The following is an 18,892-nucleotide window of genomic DNA, read 5'->3' as shown; positions in this document are numbered from 1 at the left end:
AGAAAAGGCAGGTTGGCGGAGATGACCCTATCATCAGATCACCCATTCTCTGTGAATGGCGAAGCAGGCTCGATGGGCCGGATTGCCGACTCCTGCTCCTATTTCTTGATTTTGCTTTCTCTCTCTCGTTCTCTCTTTCGCACTCACTCTCTCAATATTCTGAAACTTCACAAAAAGCGTTTTGTTTTGCTTGTTTGTTCTTAACATTAGCGATGCTTCTGTCATTATCGTGGTAACCAGCAGGTCATGAAGATGTGTCAGCTCCACCATCATCCCAAGGTCAGCTGTAGATGCTGGCCTTGCTAGCAATGCTCTAGTCTTCCATAGAGCCCACTGCCATTCAATTTGGTTATGGAGGCCTCCTTATATCAAATTCTTCTTCCATCTCCTTGTATCTCTCAATCTGTATTATCAAAAAATAATTTGTTTTGAGTGCGATCATGAGAACATAGATCCTTTACAGCATAGCACATGCCTTTTGTCCCACAATGTTGTCCTACAACCCACAACCCTCTGTTTTTCTTGCATTCCTGTGTCATTGTACTAGCCTCAACCACTTCCCCTGGCAACAACAGAACTTATTCAGCCCTCCTGGGTAGAGAATACCTAACATTCACCAAATTCAGTAGGTAGAAATTTCTTACTTCGGCCCTAATCTTCAGTCTGTGACTCCCACCCCCACACCCTGCAGCTCACTTCCTCAGGGGAAACACTCTCCATGTATCTTCTCAGCTGAACTGTTGTAACTGGCCAAGTTATCAGACGTACTTAAGGCAGAGATTGATGGGTTCTTGATTAGCCAGGATAAAGGTTATGGGGAGAAGGCCGGGCAGTGGGGCTGAATGGGGAAAATGGATCAGCTCAAGATTAAATGGTGGTGTAGACTCGATGGGCTGAATAGCCTATTTCTGCTCCTTTATCCTATGGTCTTATTGTCAGGGCCAACAACGTGAGGTTTTTATTCCTGATTTATTGAAATATTTGACTTTTGATTCCCGGGTGCTATACTCTGCTGTTCAGCGATCACACAATAACTGAGCCTGTTCAAGATTTAGAATGTAACATACATGAAATTCTTTAAACTTGTCTACCGTAAGGAAGACAGAGAGTCGCCACTTTGTCCAGCGCCTCTCACAGAGATGGGGCTCCAGCGAGGAACGAACTTGCGACGCCTAGTTTACAAGACCAGTGCTCTAACCACTGAGCTGTCAAAGCTTTGATTAATAGTGGTGTTTTTGTTGTTCCCAGGTATTGGCTGACAAACGTAGTTTAAAACTACTCAAGACGCACAGCATCAATGTCAACTGGTACATGTACTGCCCTGAAGCAGCAGTCCTCCTCCTCTCTACCACCGTGCAGGGCAATGTTCTACAACCGTTCATGCTCAGGGTAGGTTGGGGGCTGTTCTCCACTCACCACTCCAGCCTGTGTGCATACTACTGGTCACTTTTGAGAAGGATGCAGGAACAGGAGAAGATGCAACATTGTCCATGCCCTCCCAGTCATAGACCATGGAGGTGGATAGAGGTCTCCCTTGTCTTCAGAGGAGGGAGATTTTGCTGTTGATTTACCGTTTACAATATGATGTTGTTTTGGACTATCCTCGAAAATTAAACAATTCATCTCAAAATTGGGTCATCCTACACAGAGGGTCTAAAATTCTCACCTTGACAACAAAGTTTCAACACTGCCGCCATCTTTCTGCTGGCTCCAAGGCAATCTCGCGCATGCCCCGTTAGTTATTTGTGAAGTCTCATTGCTCTGCCACGGGGACCTGAACTGGTGTTTGCCGTGTACAGGCTTTAAACGGCCAATTACAGAAGCTGACAGTGGTTTATTTTAAAACATCCAAATAAAATTTAAACCTGTAAATGATAAGTTATTATTAAAATATCGTGATTTGCTTTTAAAAGCATCCGTTAGTCAGCGGTAAGTGCCAGATTTGGAGGGGGGGGGTTGCTTTATACAAATGGTATCACTCAAAACCTACATTTTAGGTGGAATCTCCAGGGTGGTCCCATACAGCAGCATATATGGTATCACGTTATTACCCAGTCAGTGAGAGTAGTTCTTCTGCGATCAGTCTAACAGGTTAACTCGAACACACAACTGTACAAAGTAGAAGACCACAGTTTGCAGAGTAGAGTGTGATGAGAGTTTATTGTCATTTACAGATGCACCAAAATTCTTGCTTGCTGCGGTCTCTCAGATATATATGATAGAATATTCAAGATTCCTTTATTGTCATATAATAGTCCAGACATGTAATATTACCCAAAATTGCCTTCTGCCTGCCGTAAGGCTGACAAAGTGTCGCCCGGCACTCCTTACAATGAGTGAGAAAGAGAAGCAAAAGAGAGTCCCTTCAGAGTCATCGAGTGTCCGTGGATTGGCCTCTGGCGCTCCTGCAGCCTGTTTGATCCATCAGCCACCTGAGCTCCAGATCCGAACCTCCGCCGCGATCAGTGCCTGAGGCCCTTCGGGAGCCCTTTTTTAAAAAATATTAAAAAAAATATATATAGTAACATTTTAAGAATATAATATGAAACTTTTTTTCACAAACACAACAAACAAAAACAAAACTCCTCCTCCCTCCCCTCCTCCGCACATACAGATCAGTTCACCATCAGAGCTTATGTATATTTTAGGTATGTCAAGTACAGTTGGGGAAACTACATTTTTGAATATATTAGTTACTTTTATACTCTTTTTCCTTTTTATTACTGTATCTGGGGCCCTCTTTGGTCCAGGTTTAGCTGCCAGACCTTTACAAAGGTGTTCATATTTATTCTTTAAGTAATATGTGATTTTTTTTCCCCCAAGGTATATAGCTCTTCATTTCCGCAGTCCATCGTGCAATACATTGTTTTTTGCTTATCGCCGGTGCTATTTTTATAAATACAATGTAGAGCTAAAGCTCTGGGTCACCTGTGAAGGCCACTCCTATGATCCTGGTTAATTTTTCAGTGATTTCTTGCCAAAATGGCCTCACCTTCACGCACGACCACGTGGCATGTAGAGAAGTTCCTATTTCAGTCCCACATCTGAAACACATCTCTGAAATTTTGGCTTTTGATCTGTGTAACTTTTGTGGGGTAAGATATAATTAGTGTAAAAGATTATACTGAACCAGTCCACATCTTGCTTTATAATTGACGTCGTGCTGTCCTTCCACCAATCTGACCAGCTTCTTTCTGAAATCACCACCCCCAAGTCCGACTCCCATCTTTCCCTTGACTCTTTGGGGACCCTTCTTGCCATCAGCACCCTCTCGTACCCCAGCTCTGATGCCTGGTTCCCATGAGCCAGTCTCCAGCAACCCGTAGTCCTTGCAAGTCGCCCACACCCTGTGGGCCCGTCACTGTGGTCACTGTCTCCTCTGCTTCTCCTTCTCCACGGGGGTATTCTCCCCATTTCTGGTGCCCTGCACCAGTTCACTGCACCCCAGAGTCTGTCAGTGGCCTCTCCTGCACGTTGATGTCACATTCTTGGGCCCAGAGCCATGGTTGCATAATTTCAGTTTAATTACGGCAACTAAGATAATAAAAAATGAACTTGCAATAATATGCTAATACAGAAAACGAGATAATATCAAAGAATGGATAAATATTCAGAGTTGCATTTAATGTAAAAAATCATATTTGTATAGTTAAAAAATCAATGAGTACATAGCAAGAGCTATTGTGGGGTTCATTGAAGAGCCTGACAGCTCTTGGGTAGAAATTGTTTAAACCTTTTTAGTGCACGATTTCAGACACTTCTCCCTGGTGGGAGGAGGGAGAAGTGAGTGTGTCCGGGCTGCGACGAGTCCTTCAGCGTGTTGGCTGCCTTTCCCGGGCAGCGGGAGATGTAGATGGTGTCCGTGGAGGGGATGTTCTGAACTGCATCCACTACTTTCTGCAGCTTCTCCCGATCTTGAGCAGAGCAGATCCTATCCCACCCAGCAAGTCTGTTCTCGACAGTGCACCTGTAGAAGTTGTTGAGGGATGAGGGTGCTTGCTTTAAAATTGCAAAGACATTTTGATGGTTTACGCCATTTTTTTTCCCACTAATGGTGGAGACTGAGAGAAATGACCACAATTGTAAGGTTTCCTCAACACAGAATGGGGAGAATGAGGGATTATGGTGAGGAGCAGGTGTGTTATTCAAGAGAAAGCAAATTGAACACAAGAGTGGGAGGATCTTCTGAGAGTATGAAATGGAGAAAGGAGATGTTGATATAAAGACTAGCACAAGGCAGAAGGGGACCCACAGATTGTTTAAATTGTCTGTCCATTGATACTTTAAATACCAAATGTGGCCCTCATGCAAAACCTTTCCAACTTGTGCAGTTTGAAATTGAAGATTTAATCCTATCTAGAACCAGAGAACGCTAATGACTTGCCTGGGTCACATTGGCCTCCACATCCCTTCATGTATCTGTCCAAATTTTTCTTAAATGTCAGGTTTATAGGAGGCAAATGGAGCACTTGGGGGACACCAGGTCTCACAGGGAGAATGTGCAAACTCTGTACTCACATTACTGCTAACAGGAGCTGTACTCACTGCACCACATTGCTGACTTGTGATACTTTTTCACCTCAGAGAATTCATCCTGAGGGTGAAAAAGCAACTGGTGTCATAACCGGGTATTTGTACATGAGCAGGACTGGATCCAGATGGTGTCACAGGGAGATAAGGTCACAAAGAGTTCCCTCATAAATCAAAGTATTGAGCACAGGAGTTGGGATATTATGGTGAATTTGTATAACTTAAAAAAAAATGTAGACATACAGCACGGTAAGCGGCCCTTCCAGCCACGAGCCTGTGCCACCCAATTACACCCACTTAGCCTACACTCCCCCGTAAGTTTTTGAAGGGTGGACGGAAGCCGGGGAGAATGTACAAACTCATTACAGGCAGTGCCGGCTTTGAACCTGGGTCGCTGGCGCTGTCACAACGTTGTGCTCATCTCTATCCTAATTGGCGAGGCCACATTTGGAGTATTGAGTGCAGTTCTGGTTCACCTACCTACAGGAAAGGTATCAATAAGATTAAAAGAGTTCAGAGAAAATTTGCAAGGATGTGGCCTGGACATGAGGAGCTGAGTTACGGGGAAAGGTTAAAAAAGTCAACACTTTATTCCCTGGAGCATCAGAGTTGGAGGTATTTAAAATTGTGCTGGGTATAGATAGAGTAAATTAAAGCGCTTTTTCCCCTAAGATAAGAAGTAGAGGACATGGGATAAGGGTGAAAGGAGAAAGGTTTAAGGGGAACATGAAGGGGAACTTCTTCACGTGGTGAGAGTGTGGAATGAGTTGCCAGTGGAGGTGGTATTTAAGAGAGAATTGGATAGGTACATGGATGGGAGGGATATGGAGAACTGTGGTCCAGGTGCAGGTTAATGGGCTAGCCTGAATAAATAGCTCAGCATGGACTAGATGGGCTGAAGGGCCTGTTTCTGTGGGGAATGAAATCATTCAGATTGACAGTACACCTGGCCCATTTACTTCAGTGATTTTTCATTGCAGAGGGTGCTAAATCTTTTCAATTCGCCAGATGTTTAGCAAATGAGAGCACTCTGCTTTTGGGCGCTGAGAAAGTGGAGGCAAGTGGGAATAATTCTAGAAGTCGTGATTGAACACAGAATATTCCAGAACAGTACAAGCCCTTCAGCCCACAGTGTTGTACCAACCTATGTTAACCTACTCCACAACAATCTAATCCCTCTCTCACACCTATAACCATCTATTTTTCTTACATCCATGGGCCTGTCTAAAAGTTTTTAAATGCTCCTTTTGTATCAGCCTCCACCACCACCCCGGCAATGCATTCCAGGCACCCGCCACTCTGTGTGTGTGCATATAAATTTTTTTAAATATCTCTGACGTCTCCCCTAAACTTTCCTCCACTGCTATTTGCTATTGGTGCCCCAGGAGAAAAGTGCAGGCTGGCCATCATAAACCCTCTCATCTTATATAGCTCTTCTGTCATCTCTCATTCTTCAGAGCGTCAAAGAGAAAAGCCCAAGCTCTTACTCTTTCTTCATATGACATGTTCTCCAATCCAGGCAACACCCTGGTAAATCTCTGCACCTTCTCAGAGTTCGGATTTATTGTCAGGCTACATACATGCCATCACATACAGCCCTGAGATTCTTTTTTCCTGCGGGTGAGGCAGAATTACCACTAATTGGTAGTGCAAAAATAAATTGTACACGGCATGTACATGTAAACAAACTGTGCAATACAGAGAGAATGGAAAAAAATTCAATAAAGTGCCCAAGTCAGAATCCTACAGGGTTACAGGAGGGATGCGATTGGCAATTAAATATTCCTGGATTTCGTTGCTTCGGGTGTGATAGAATGGGAGGGGCAAGAGGGGGAGGTGTTGCATTGCTTATCAGAGAAAATATTATTGCGTTGCTTTGGCAGGATAGATTAGACGGCTCGTCTAGGGAGGCTATCTGGGTGGAACCGAGGAATGGGAAAGGCAAAGTAACGTTTATAAGAGTATATTATAGAACACCTAATGGGGAGCAAGACTTGGAGGAGCAGATTTGTAGGGACATTGTAGATATGTGTAGTAAACACAGGGTGGTGATTGTGGGAGATTTTAATTCTCCAAACATAGACTGGGAGTCCCATACGGAAACAGGGCTGGATGGTTTGAAGTTTATAAAATGCGTACAAGAACATTTTTTTTGCAGCAATGCCTAGAAGTGTACTAACTAGAGAAGAGGCCGTGTTGGATCTCCTGTTAGGGAATGAGGGAGGTCAGGAGACAGGTTGTGTTCAGAGAACTTCGGGAGCAGTGATCATAATGCCATAAGTTTCAAAATAGTCATGGAGAAGGAATGGGAAAAGCTATACTCTGGAACTATGAGAAATACAATAAACACGAGGTTACCCATGATGCAATATAATTGGTTACACAGGCTATATATCACGCCCGAAAAGTTAAATAAATGGGACCCAACAGTATCAGATAGATGTTTTCGCTGTAAGAAGGAAACGGGAACAACAATTCATGCAATCTGGACCTGTGAGAAAGTGGAAAAGTTTTGGGAAGATCTAAACCAGATATTAAATAAAATCACAAAAAGCAACAAACCAAAAAACCCAGAGATCTTCCTCCTAAGTTATATAAGAAATAAAGAATTTGGTCTCGATTTGGATGAAGCACAAAAAAGATTTGTTAGGATAGCCCTAGCTGTGGCAAAAAAATGTATAAGGTCAACTTGGAAATTAGAAGACAACTTGAGAATACAACAATGGTACATAGAAATGAATAAATGTATTCCATTAGAAAAAAATAACATATAGTTTAAGAAATAACATTACAATATTCAAACAAATATGGGAGCCATACATGAAACATAATAGAGAAATCCTACCATGGACTTCCACCACCTAAAATGACAGAAGAAGACAACGAAAAGAACTGACTCAGTAAAATTTCTTGTTTATTTTTATTGAGTGACAACATTGTTTAACGGGTTTAATGTATCGTATAGATTGAACTTTAAATAAATGGGGAAGGGGGTGAGGGAGGGAGGGAAGGGAGGGGGGAAAAAGGGGAGAAAACGACACTGTATATATTCAAGAAAAAAAATGTCTGCATGTATTTTGGTCAGTATGGTTTATAGTGTGAAAAATAAAAAAAAAATTAAAAAAAGAGAAGGAGAGTCTGGACCCAGGGTTGAGATTTTTGATTGGAGAAAGGCTAACTTTGAGGCAATGAGAGAGGATTTAAAAGGAGTGGATTGGGGTGATTTGTTTTAAGGGAAAGATGTCATGGAGTCATTTAAAGGTGAAATTTTGAAGGCACAGAATCTTTTATGCTCCTGTTGGGTTAAAAGGAAAGGTTAAAAGATTGAGGGAGCCAGGTTTTCAAGGGAAATTAAAAACTTGGATAGTGGGGATAAAATTGATCAGAGTGGTCAGCTGTGTGTGGAACCAAAAGACATGGGGAAGATTTTGAACTATTTCTTCAATATTTACTAGGAGAAAGATATGGAATTGTGTAAGGTGAGGAAAACGAGTAGGGAAGTTATGGAAACTGATGATTGAAGAGGAGGAAGTTCCAGAGCTTTTAAGAAATATAAAGGTGGACAAGTCTCTGGATCCTGACATGATATTCCCTAGAACTTTGAGGGAAGTCCGTGTAGAAATAGCAGGGGCTCCGACAGAATATTTAAAATGTCATTAGCGACGGAGATGGTGTTGGAGGATTGGCGGATTGCGCACGTTGTTCCATTGTATAAAAAGGGTTCAAGGAGTAAACGGAGCAATTATCGGCCTGTAAGTTTGATGTCAGCGGTGGGAAAACTAATGGAAAATGTTCTTTGGATGGCAAATATAATTATCTGGATAGACATGGTACGACTAGGAACAATCAATATGGATTTGTGCGTGGAAAGTCATGTTTGACATATCTTAGAGAATTTTTTGAATAGGTTACCAGGAAAATGGACAAGGGTAAGGCAGTGGATGTTGTCTATATGGGCTTCAGTAAGGCCTTTGACAAGATCCCACGTGGAAGGTTAGTTAGGAAGGTGTGAATTTGGAAGTAGTAAAATGGATTCAATAGTGTCTGGATGGGAGATGCCAGTTGTGGAGAACTGCTTGTCGTGTTGGAGGCCGATGGCTAGTGGTGTGCCTCAATGATGTGTATTGGGCCCATTGTTATTTTCAATATACATTAATGATCTAGATGATAGGGTGGTAAATCGGATTAGTCAGTATGCAGATGATTCTAAGAGAGGTGGTGTTGTGGATAGTGAGGAAGGTTTTCAAATCTTGCAGAGAGATTTGGGCAAGTTAGAAGAGTGGGCTGATAGATGGCAGATGGAATTGAATATTGATGAATGTGAGGTGCTACATTTTGGTAGGACTAATCAAAATAGGACTTACATGGTGAATGGTAGGGTGTTAAAGAATGCAATTGAACAGAGAGATCTAGGAATAATGGTCCACAATTCCCTAAAACTGGAATCTCAAATGGATAGGGTAGTGAAGAAGGCCTTTGGAATGCTGGCCTTTATAAATCAGAGTCTAGAGTAGAAGGCAATGTTCAAATTGTACAAGGCATTGGTGAGGCCAAATTTGGAATATTGTGTTCAGTCTGGTCACCAAATTAGAGGAAGGATGTGAACAAAATAGAGAGAGTTCAGAGAAGATTCGCCAGAACGATACCTAGGTTTCAGCACCTAAGCTATAGAGAAATGTTAAACAAGTTAGATCTTTATTCCTGGAGCATAGAAGGTTGAGGGGGGGATTTGATAGAAGTTTTTAAAATGTTGAGGGGAATCGATAGAGTAGATGTGGATAGACGTTTTCCATTGAGAAGAGGGCAGATTCAAACAAGAGGACATGAGCTGGGAGTTGGGGGAAAAAGTTTAGATGCAACACAAGGGGAAGCTTCTTTACACACAGAGTGTTGTCTGTGTGGAATGAGTTTCCGGTGGAGATGGTGAAGGCCGATACAATATTATCTTTTAAGAAAAATTTGGATAGGTATATGAATGTAAAAGGCATGGAGGGTTATGGGCAGAATCCAGGTCAGAGAGACGAGGAGAGTATAAGTGTTTTGGCAGGACAAGAAAGGCCAAGATGGTCTGTGTCCATGGTCCAATTGTTATATGGTTATATTATGGGTGGGGAGCATTGGGCAACTGTTGGGTCTCTGTTAATGCATGGGCTTGTGTTTGACTGAGTTTGAGGAGCCAGTGACTCCAACTTTACTTTCCAGAGTGGAACAGTGACAAAGATGTCGAAGTTTGAAATTGAATTGCCTGCCTCTCCCAAGTCTGGAAACCCCTCTCTGTCTGACAGGGATATAATAATGGCCACCGTGTAAGTGATGTTATGCTACTCCCTTATTTTTTACTGGTATTTCCAGGACCCCTCAGCTGTGAGAGAGTCGGTCTATTCAGTTACTGCAGTTTTCGGTGCTGAAATAATATTAATCAGCCCCTCACTTCGTTATTTGTTCAAATGAACCCTTTTCCTGTAATGTTTTCAGTGGCAGAGTTAATTTTAAGAAATCTTTAAATTTCTGTTTCTCTGAAGGTATGGTCAGCTCTACGTCCTTTATTTGAAGTATCAACCAAGAGCTCCCAATAACCCTGGAGCAGAAGTAATCATGTATTATTTACCCAGGTAAGGGCTGGTGGTTGGCATCATTTCAGTCAGCTAAATTTATTGCTACATGTACCATAAGGCGGGGCTAGAGCTTGTTTAATGAGCAATGGTCTGGCACAGACTAGAAGGGCCAAAGGGGCCTGTTTCTGTGTTGCAATGCTCTATGGTTCCAGCTGGATATCCCATACAAGTAAGACACAGTACATTAGTGAAGGTTTAGAGAGATTAGTTGGGCTCTATAATTTTACCAGTGTGAGGTTCATTCAGGAGTGAGATTCAGAATCTGGGACCGCATGATCTCACACACAAGAATCTTCTTCCTGTGATGGGAGCAGGGTGAAGAGTATGTACTGGGATGGGCGTCAACAAAATTAACTGATTGGAGATCTCAAGTATTGTTTCACAGACTTTATTTCACATAATATATCAGGAAGAGTAGGCGACAGTTTCCACTGTTATCCGACTCTGAAACTACATCTGGAAGCACGTACAGAGAGACCGAAAATAGGGTTACAACATGGAATAAATCCACTGAAAACAACATCACTTTATATTACAATTTTTGTATTAAAATCTTAGTTTTATCTAATATGAACAAGAAAGTGTCAGTAATTGTTAGTGTCCTTGATTACGGTTAAGGCTACAACCTAGTTTCTTAGTAATTTGAAGACTGCATCAATAACTTCTATTAGTTTCCTTGACTGTGACCAAGGCTTAACTTCTAAATGAACAGATGTTGTCTTAAAACTAACTGTTAGTGTCAATGTCAAAGCTGCAGCACAAACTTTGACAGTTTTAGTGTTAATTATGTTGGTGACAGTTTCCATCTCCCACAGTGGGATGAGTCTATTAATGTATTGGCTGCTTTTCCAGGGCAACGGGAGTTATAGATGTAGGGGAGTGGTGGGGGGGGTTTGTGATGGAGGAGAGGGGTGTGTGTGTGTGACGTTGATGGAGGGGAGGTGTGTGTGTGTGTGTATGTGTGTGTGTGTGTGTGTGTGATGGTCCGAGCTACTTTCACAACTCTGCAGTTTACTGCTTCCTAAATTTAAATTTAGACATACAGCACAGTCGCAGGCCCGTGGGCCCAATTACACCCAATTGACCTACACACCCCAGTACATTTTGAAGGGTGGGAGGAAACTGTGGCATCTGGGGAAAACCCACGCAAACATGGGAGAACGTGCAAACTCCTTACAGACAGTGTGGGATTTGAACCCTGGTCCAGATTGCTGGCACTAAGAGGTTGCACAGTTGGTGTAGGGGTTAATACAATGGCTGTAACAGCACCAGTGATCGGAATCGTGGTTAGAATCCCACGCTGTCTGTAAGGAGTTTGTATGTTCTTTCCGTGTCTGCATAGGTTTGCCCCCCTGGGGGCTCTGGTTTCTTCCCACTGTTTGAAACGTATTGGGGGTTGTAGGTTAATTGGGTATAAATTTGGCAGCACGGACTCGTGGGCCAAAATGGCCTGTTACCATGCTATAAGTCTAAATGTTATAAAAATTTAAAGGGTTGCATTAACTGCTAAGCTCACTGTGCTACGCCCTGACAGGATGGTTTCCATGGTGCACCTGTAAAAGTTGTAGTATTGACCAAGGTTCTGTACCTTGGAGAGGTTTCCTGAATGTGTTGTGTTTTAATTGCAGAGAAGGACAATGCAAGAAAATCCATGTATTAAAACTGAATACCATTGGAAAATTTGCTTTGAATGTGGTGGATAACTTGGTTGTGGTCCACCACCAGAGTTCCCAGGTAAGAGATACATTTCCTAATAACTAAACTCCCGCTGCAGTTAGGGAGGGCTAGGATCTTGAAGGGCCGAGAATTTGGAGCAAGATTCTCTGGGTCAGAAGCAGGTTTCGCACCAACGAACAAAAACCCATTGATCCCATCCACATTGGTCACGTGATTCATTAATGCTGCCGTTCACTTTGTACCACTGGCCACCAAATCATCGTGTTCTCGATTCACTTTTATCAATCTAGATTTTGGTAATACTTAACAGGTGAATATCCACAGTTTGCCATGAAGTAGAGAATCCCCACCCCTGAAAAGCTTTCTGAGATGGCCTGAAATTCCTCCAAACGATGCAGTGTGGGGGTTGGATAGTTTGCCGTGGTTTGTGGACCTTCTGATATGCAACAATTTGATTGTAAGTTCTTGTGCAGATTCTCTCTGGACAAGGGTCACTGTGGGTGGAGGAGCGGGAAGTTTCAGACCCAGACTCTGATCCTGCAGTGTGCTTTTTCTATCTTCACAGACATCTATGATTTTCGACATAAAACTCCGAGCAGAATTTGATGGGGCTGTCACGATTCATCAGCAAGTCCTTCTTCCCCTGTCCATTCATCCGTGTAAGATCCCTCGAGCAGGTGTGTAATTTCAGGACCACGATTTGTTGCAGAATGAGTCATTGCTTTAAACCTCGCCCTCTCACATTAAATCTCTACCCTCTAGCTTTACATTCTCCCACCCTGGGGAAGACTTTGGCTACTCACTGCAGCAATGTCCCTCTTGATTTTAAACCTCTATATCAGGTCTCCCTCAGTTTCCTTCACCCCAGAGAAAAAAGCCCCTGCCGATCCAGGCTCTCCTTCCCGACCACACCCTTGTGAATCTTCTTGGCACTTTAATGATGCCCTTTCTATAGCTGGGTGACCAGAACAGCGCACAGTGCTCCAGTGGTCTCGCCTACAATTTGTACAGAGTACCAGAACTGAATGTGTAAAATTAATTCTCATAATTTTTAACCCATTCTGGTACTTCTCCCGGTTATTTTCTTTGAACACTACAGCACAGAAACAGGCCCTTCGGCCCATCTTGTCTGTGCCAAGCTATTATTCTGCCTCTTCCTACTGTACTGCACCTGGACCATAGCCTTCTTAAATGCTAAAATCGAGCCCACATTCACCACTTCAACTCATTCTATACTCCCACCACTCTCTAATGTTCCTTTAAACTTTTCCCCTTTTCATCCTTAACCCATGTCCTCTCATTCTTTGATTCTTTGATCTAAATCCCTGAGGCCAGTGATCATTTCACCTTTAATTATTTTCCAAGGCTTTAAATAAACATTTCCTTCTATCAAACCCTGATATGGCAACTGTCTCAGCCAGAGTTTTAATTTCGTTTAATTTTGTACCGACGTGTTGAAATCCTTTGTCCAGGTCCCTCAGCTGTGACAACTCAAAGCCCCGTCCCATGTGAACTTTGTATCCTTCACAAACAAATCTCAGCGGCTGGATTTTACCAGTGAGTTGGGGAGACTGGAGGGGCACAGTTGGTGGCCAGTGGGGAGGGGGGTTGAGGAGGGCCAGTGAGAGGGTGGGTGGTGCAGGGATGGGTGTGAGGGAGAAGCCATGTGGCAGACAGTGGAGAGTGGGCTGAGTCAGAGTAGGTGGTGAAGGAGGTGTAATGGGAGGGGGTGGGTTGTGAGGGAGGGGCAGTGAAAGGGAGATGAAAGTGTGGGGGTTTGAGGGAGTGGGTGGTGAGGGAGGGGTGAGAGGATAAGGTGAGGGAGGGGGTGTCAGGCTGGGTGGTGAAGGAGGGGCAGTGTCGGGAGGGACTGGGAAGGGGTGGTGAGTCGTGGCTGGTGCAGGCGATGACGGGCATGAATGTGTTGATGGTGGGTCTATGGAGGGAGGCATGGCGCAAGGGGGAGGCTGGGTATGTGGAGGAAATTGGGATGTCTGGTGTTTTCCTGGGGTGGTGAGTCGGGGCTGGTGCAGGAGATGATGGACATGAATGTGTTGATGGTGGGTCTATGGAGGGAGGCAGGGCGCAAGGGGGAGGGCTGGGTATGTGGAGGAAGTTGGGATGTCTGGATTATCTGTGAACACGTGTCCCTCTGACATGGGAGGCAGGGAAGATTTGTTGGGAAAATGGGAGCTGGTGCAGAAGGAAGGGGTTGTGAGATTCAGCAGATGGCACAAACACCTGTTAGGACCAAAACTAAGGAGTATCCTATCAGGGAGGGGAAGAAAAGAAGCATTATAAATGGGTGCTTGATGTTCAGCACGAATGATGGGCCAAAGGGCCTGTTTCCAGGCTGTTTATCTCCTGACGTTATGTGGGAGTGTTTTCTTCGCGATGACATCCTTAACCTTCAGATTCTTCCTCATGGAGTGTGTTTCAGCCAGATATTATAATTAATGCAAGTGAAGGTGAGTCGATCTTGTTAAATGTATCCACTAACTATCTAAAGTGCTGGTTACCCAGCCAGAATGTTGGAATTATGGAGGCGATTGTCACCTGTGCCTCTGTGGTCTCATCTCACAATGTAGGGGTTAAATTGTATATCTCGAAAAGCGTGGTCATCTTTTCCTCAGGGTAGATCCATCGAACATTATAGAACAGAAACAGGACCCTTCTAGTCTGGGCCAAACCATTTTTTTTGCTTAGTCCCACTGACCTGCACTCAGTCCATAGTCCTCCATACCCCTCCCATCCATGTGCCTGTACCTGTCCAAAGTCTTCTTAAATGTTCAAATTGAGCCTGCATTCAGCTGACAGCTTGTTCCACACTCACACCGCTCTCTGTATTAGGAAGTTCCATAGAACATCACACGAAGCACAGTAAAGGCACTTCACCCCTCGATATTGTACCAACCCATATATTCCTTTTTTAAAAAAAAATCAAGCCCTCCCTACCTCTCTGAAAGTTGAATTACGTGGGGATAAGGTGTTGGAGAAGGCACTTAGTACATTGGCTTTCATAAATCAGAATACAGGACTTATGTTGAAGTTGTATAAGCATTGGGGAGGCCAAATTTGGACTATTGTGTGCAGTTTTGGTCGCAGAATTACAGGAAGGATATAAACAGTTTAGAGAATGAGAATGTTGCCGGGGTTTCAGGGTTTGAGTTACAGGAAAATATTGAGCAGGCTGGGACTTTATTCCCTGGAGCGTAGAAGGTTGACGGGTGATTTGATAGAGGTATTCAAAATTATAAGGGGGGCAGATAGATTCAATGTGGGCAGGCTTTTTACACTGAGAGTGGGGGAGATTCAAGGGCATGGATTGAGAGTAAAAGGGGAAAAGTTTAAAGGAAACTATAATCCCTAGCAAGCCATTCCATGCACCTTCAACTCTCGGTGTAAAACACTTATCCCTAATGTCTCCTCTAAACTTCCCTCCCTTCACTTTGTACACGTGTCCTCTGGTGTCTGCTGATCCTGCCCTGGGAAACAGGCTCTGGCCGTCCACCCTATCTATACCTCTCAGAATCTTGTGGACCTCTATCAAGTCTCCTCTCATCCCTCTATGGACGAAAGAGAAAAACCCCAGCTCTGCTAACCTTGCCTCATAGACTTAACCATATAGACATTTACAACACAGAAACAGGCCAGTTTGTCCCTACTAGTCCATGCTGAGCATCTTCTCCCACTTAGTCCCACTGACCCACATTTGGCCCGTAACTCTCCCATCCATATACCTATCCAACATTTCCTTGAATATTAACATCGATCTCGCTTCCACCACCACTGTTGGAAGTTCATTCCATACCCCCACCACCCTCTGCGTGAAGAAATTCCCCCTTACATTTCGTTTAAACTTTTCTCCTTTTACTTTCAATCCATGCCCTTGTGTTTGAATCTCCCCCACTCTCAGTGGAAAAAGCCTGTCCACATTGAACCTATCTTTCCCCCTTATAATTTTGAATACCTCTATCAAATCACTCCTCAACCTTCTACGCTCCAGGGAATAAAGTCCCAGCCTGCTCAACATTTAACCTCCTCTGCACTCTCTCTATACTGTTTATATCCTTCCCGTAATTCAGCGACCAAAACTGCATATAATATTCCAAATTTGGCCTCCCCAATGCTTATACAACTTCAACATAACATCCCAACTCTTGTATTCAATACTCTGATTTATGAAAGCCAACATACTAAGTGCCTTCTTCACCACCCTATCCACGTGATTCAACTTTCAGGGAATTATGTACCATAACTCCTAAATCCCTTTGTTCCACTGCACTCCTCAGTTGTGGACCATTTCACATTTATGTTCTATTTTGATTAGTCCTGCCAAAATGTAGCACCTCATATTTATCAGTATTACACTCCATCTGCCATCTATCAGCCCACTCTTCTAACTGTCCTATTATCACCCTGTAAGCTTTGTTACTCCACCTCCCTGTCCACAACACCACCAACCTTTGTACATTCTGCAAATTTACTAATCCAATTTGCCACCCTATCATTTAGATTGTTAAAGTATATGATAAAGAGCAGTGGACCCAATACCAATCCCTGAGGCACTCCACTCGTCACCGGCCTCCAAATCGACAAACAATTTTCCACCACTACTCTCTGGCATCTCCCCTCCAAACATTGCTGAATCCATTTCACTACTTCATCATTAATACCCAATGCTTCCACCTTCCCTACTAACCTCTTATGGGGAATCTTGTTAAAAGCCTTACTAAAGTCCACTACCTTCCCCCATCAACCTTTTTAGTAACTTCCTCGAAACACTCTATAAGATTTGTTAGACATGATCTACCACATACAAAACCATGCTGACGACTCCGAATCGATCCAGTCTTTTCAAAACGATGCCGATTTAGTTGCCCATTCAGAGCCAGCTCTTCAGCACTTGACGTCCTGTTTTGCGGAAACTGCCAAAATGTTTGGCCTGGAAGTCAGCCTAAAGAAAACTGAGGTCCTCCATCAGCTAGCTCCCCACCATGAATACCAGCCCCCCCACATCTCCATCGGGCACACAAAACTCAAAACGGTCAACCAGTTGACCTATCTCGGCTGCGCCATTTCATCGAATGCAACGATCGACAACGAGATAGACAACAGACTCGCCAAGGCAAATAGCGCCTTTGGAAGACTACACAAAAGAGTTTGGAAAAACAACCAACTGAAAAACCTCACAAAGATTAGCGTATACAGAGCCGTTGTCATACCCACTCTCTTGTTCGGCTCCGAATTATGGGTCCTCTACCGGCATCCACCAGCGTTGTCTCCGCTCCATCCTCAACATTCATTGGAGCGACTTCATCCCTAACATCGAAGTACTCGAGATGGCAGAGGCCGACAGCATCGAATCCACGCTGCTGAAGATCCAACTGCGCTGGGCAGGTCACATCTCCAGAATGGAGGTCCATCGCCTTCCCAAGATCGTTTTATATTGCGAGCTCTCCACTGGCCACCGTGACAGAGGTGCACCAAAGAAGAGGTACAAAGACTGCCTAAAGAAATCTCTTGGTGCCTGCCACATTAACCACCGCCAGTGGGCTGATCTCGCCTCAAACCGTGCATCTTGGCGCCTCACAGTTTGGCCGGCAGCAACCTCCTTTGAAGAAGACTGCAGAGCCCACCTCACTGACAAAAGACAAAGGAGGAAAATCCCAACACCCAACCCCAACCAACCAATTTTCCCTTTCAACCGCTGCAACCGTGTCTGCCTGTCCCGCATCGGACTTGTCAGCCACAAACGAGCCTGCAGCTGACGTGGACATTACCCCTCCATAAATCTTCGGTTCGCGAAGCCAAACCAAAGAAAATATACCCTCTCTAAGAACACTTTCCATTAATTTACCCTCCTCTGACGTCAGACTTACAGGGCGATAATTACCAGGTTTACTTTTGGATCCTTTTTTGAACAGTGGAACAACATGAGCCACCCTCTAGTCCTCCTGCCCTTCCCCCGTGGCCAGTGACATTTTAAATATTTCTGTCAATGCCCCACTATTTGTTCACTAAACTCCCTCAGGGTCCTAGGGAATATTCTGTCAGGACCTGGAGATTTATCCCCCTTGATCTTTTTTAATATAGCCAACACTAGCTCCTCATTAATTCTTATATTATCCTTGAGCTCCCGACCATATTTCTTCACTTCATCTGGCTCAATATTCTTTTCCTTAGTGAATACTTAAAAAAAATCATTTAAAATTTCACCCATCTCCTCTGGCTTCTCACAGAGCCTACCCCCCTTATCTTCAAAGGGTCTAATTTTATCCCTCACTATTACCTTTAATGTATAGGAACCCTTTGGATTTAGTTTTACTTTTCCTGCCAGTCCAGGCAACATCCTGGTAAATCTCTGCCTCCCCATAGCTTCCACATCCTTCCTATAATGAAGTGACCAGAACTGAACACAATACCCTAAGTGAGGTCTCACCAGAGCTTTGTAGAGTTGCAACATGAGCTCTCAACTCCTAAATTCAATCCCTCTATTAATGAATCCCAGCATCCCATAGGCCTTCTTAACTGTGCAGCGACCTTGAGGGATGTATGGATTTGCACCCTAAGGTTCCTCTGTTCATCCACACTTAAATAACCGACCATTAACCCTGTACTCAGCCTTCTGGTTTGTCCTTCCAAAATGCATCCCCATACATTTACCCAGATTGAAATCCATCTGCCACCTTTCTGCACAACTCTGCCTCCTGTCCACCACCCCACTCACTGGAGCCGCAGATGCCATTTCCTACCGGCATTGGGGCCCCGGTCGCCGACCAGACGGAGCTCCCAACGCCACCGCTGTCCACCCCAACCCAGGCTCCAACACCCCACTCACTGCAGTTCCTGACGCCACCACTTCCGACGCCCTTCACTCCTCCTTCCCCAACCTCCCACTACACCACCCCCATCTCCCCCCACCCTTTGACCACCAATCCTCTTTCTCTCCCCTCCTACCCTTCTCTCCCACCCCTCTCTCTCCCTCCCCCATCTTCCCCCACCCACTCCTTGCCCCCAAACTCCCCAACCTTTCTACCCCTGCAAATCCCCCCAATAGTCCTCCCCCA

General features: G+C 44.2%; 1 protein-coding gene across 4 annotated transcripts in view; it reads left to right on the top strand.

The window, feature by feature from the left end:
- The window catches only part of rmc1 (regulator of MON1-CCZ1), an 86,414-nt gene that overhangs the window by 24,260 nt on the left and 43,262 nt on the right, over positions 1-18,892 (top strand). For all 4 annotated transcript variants that reach the window (XM_069922611.1, XM_069922612.1, XM_069922610.1 and 1 more), the window contains exons 6-12: positions 1,249-1,389; positions 9,733-9,836; positions 10,053-10,142; positions 11,774-11,879; positions 12,388-12,499; positions 13,295-13,339; positions 14,237-14,290. In XM_069922611.1, the coding sequence (XP_069778712.1) occupies positions 1,249-1,389; positions 9,733-9,836; positions 10,053-10,142; positions 11,774-11,879; positions 12,388-12,499; positions 13,295-13,339; positions 14,237-14,290 (652 nt within the window). The remainder of the gene's footprint in view (positions 1-1,248; positions 1,390-9,732; positions 9,837-10,052; positions 10,143-11,773; positions 11,880-12,387; positions 12,500-13,294; positions 13,340-14,236; positions 14,291-18,892) is intronic.

Source organism: Narcine bancroftii, chromosome 2, assembly GCF_036971445.1.
Source record: "Narcine bancroftii isolate sNarBan1 chromosome 2, sNarBan1.hap1, whole genome shotgun sequence".
NCBI classification, from domain to species: Eukaryota; Metazoa; Chordata; class Chondrichthyes; order Torpediniformes; family Narcinidae; genus Narcine; species Narcine bancroftii.
The sequence above is the reverse complement of the archived record's forward strand: the minus strand, read 5'-3'. Positions and strand labels throughout refer to the sequence as shown.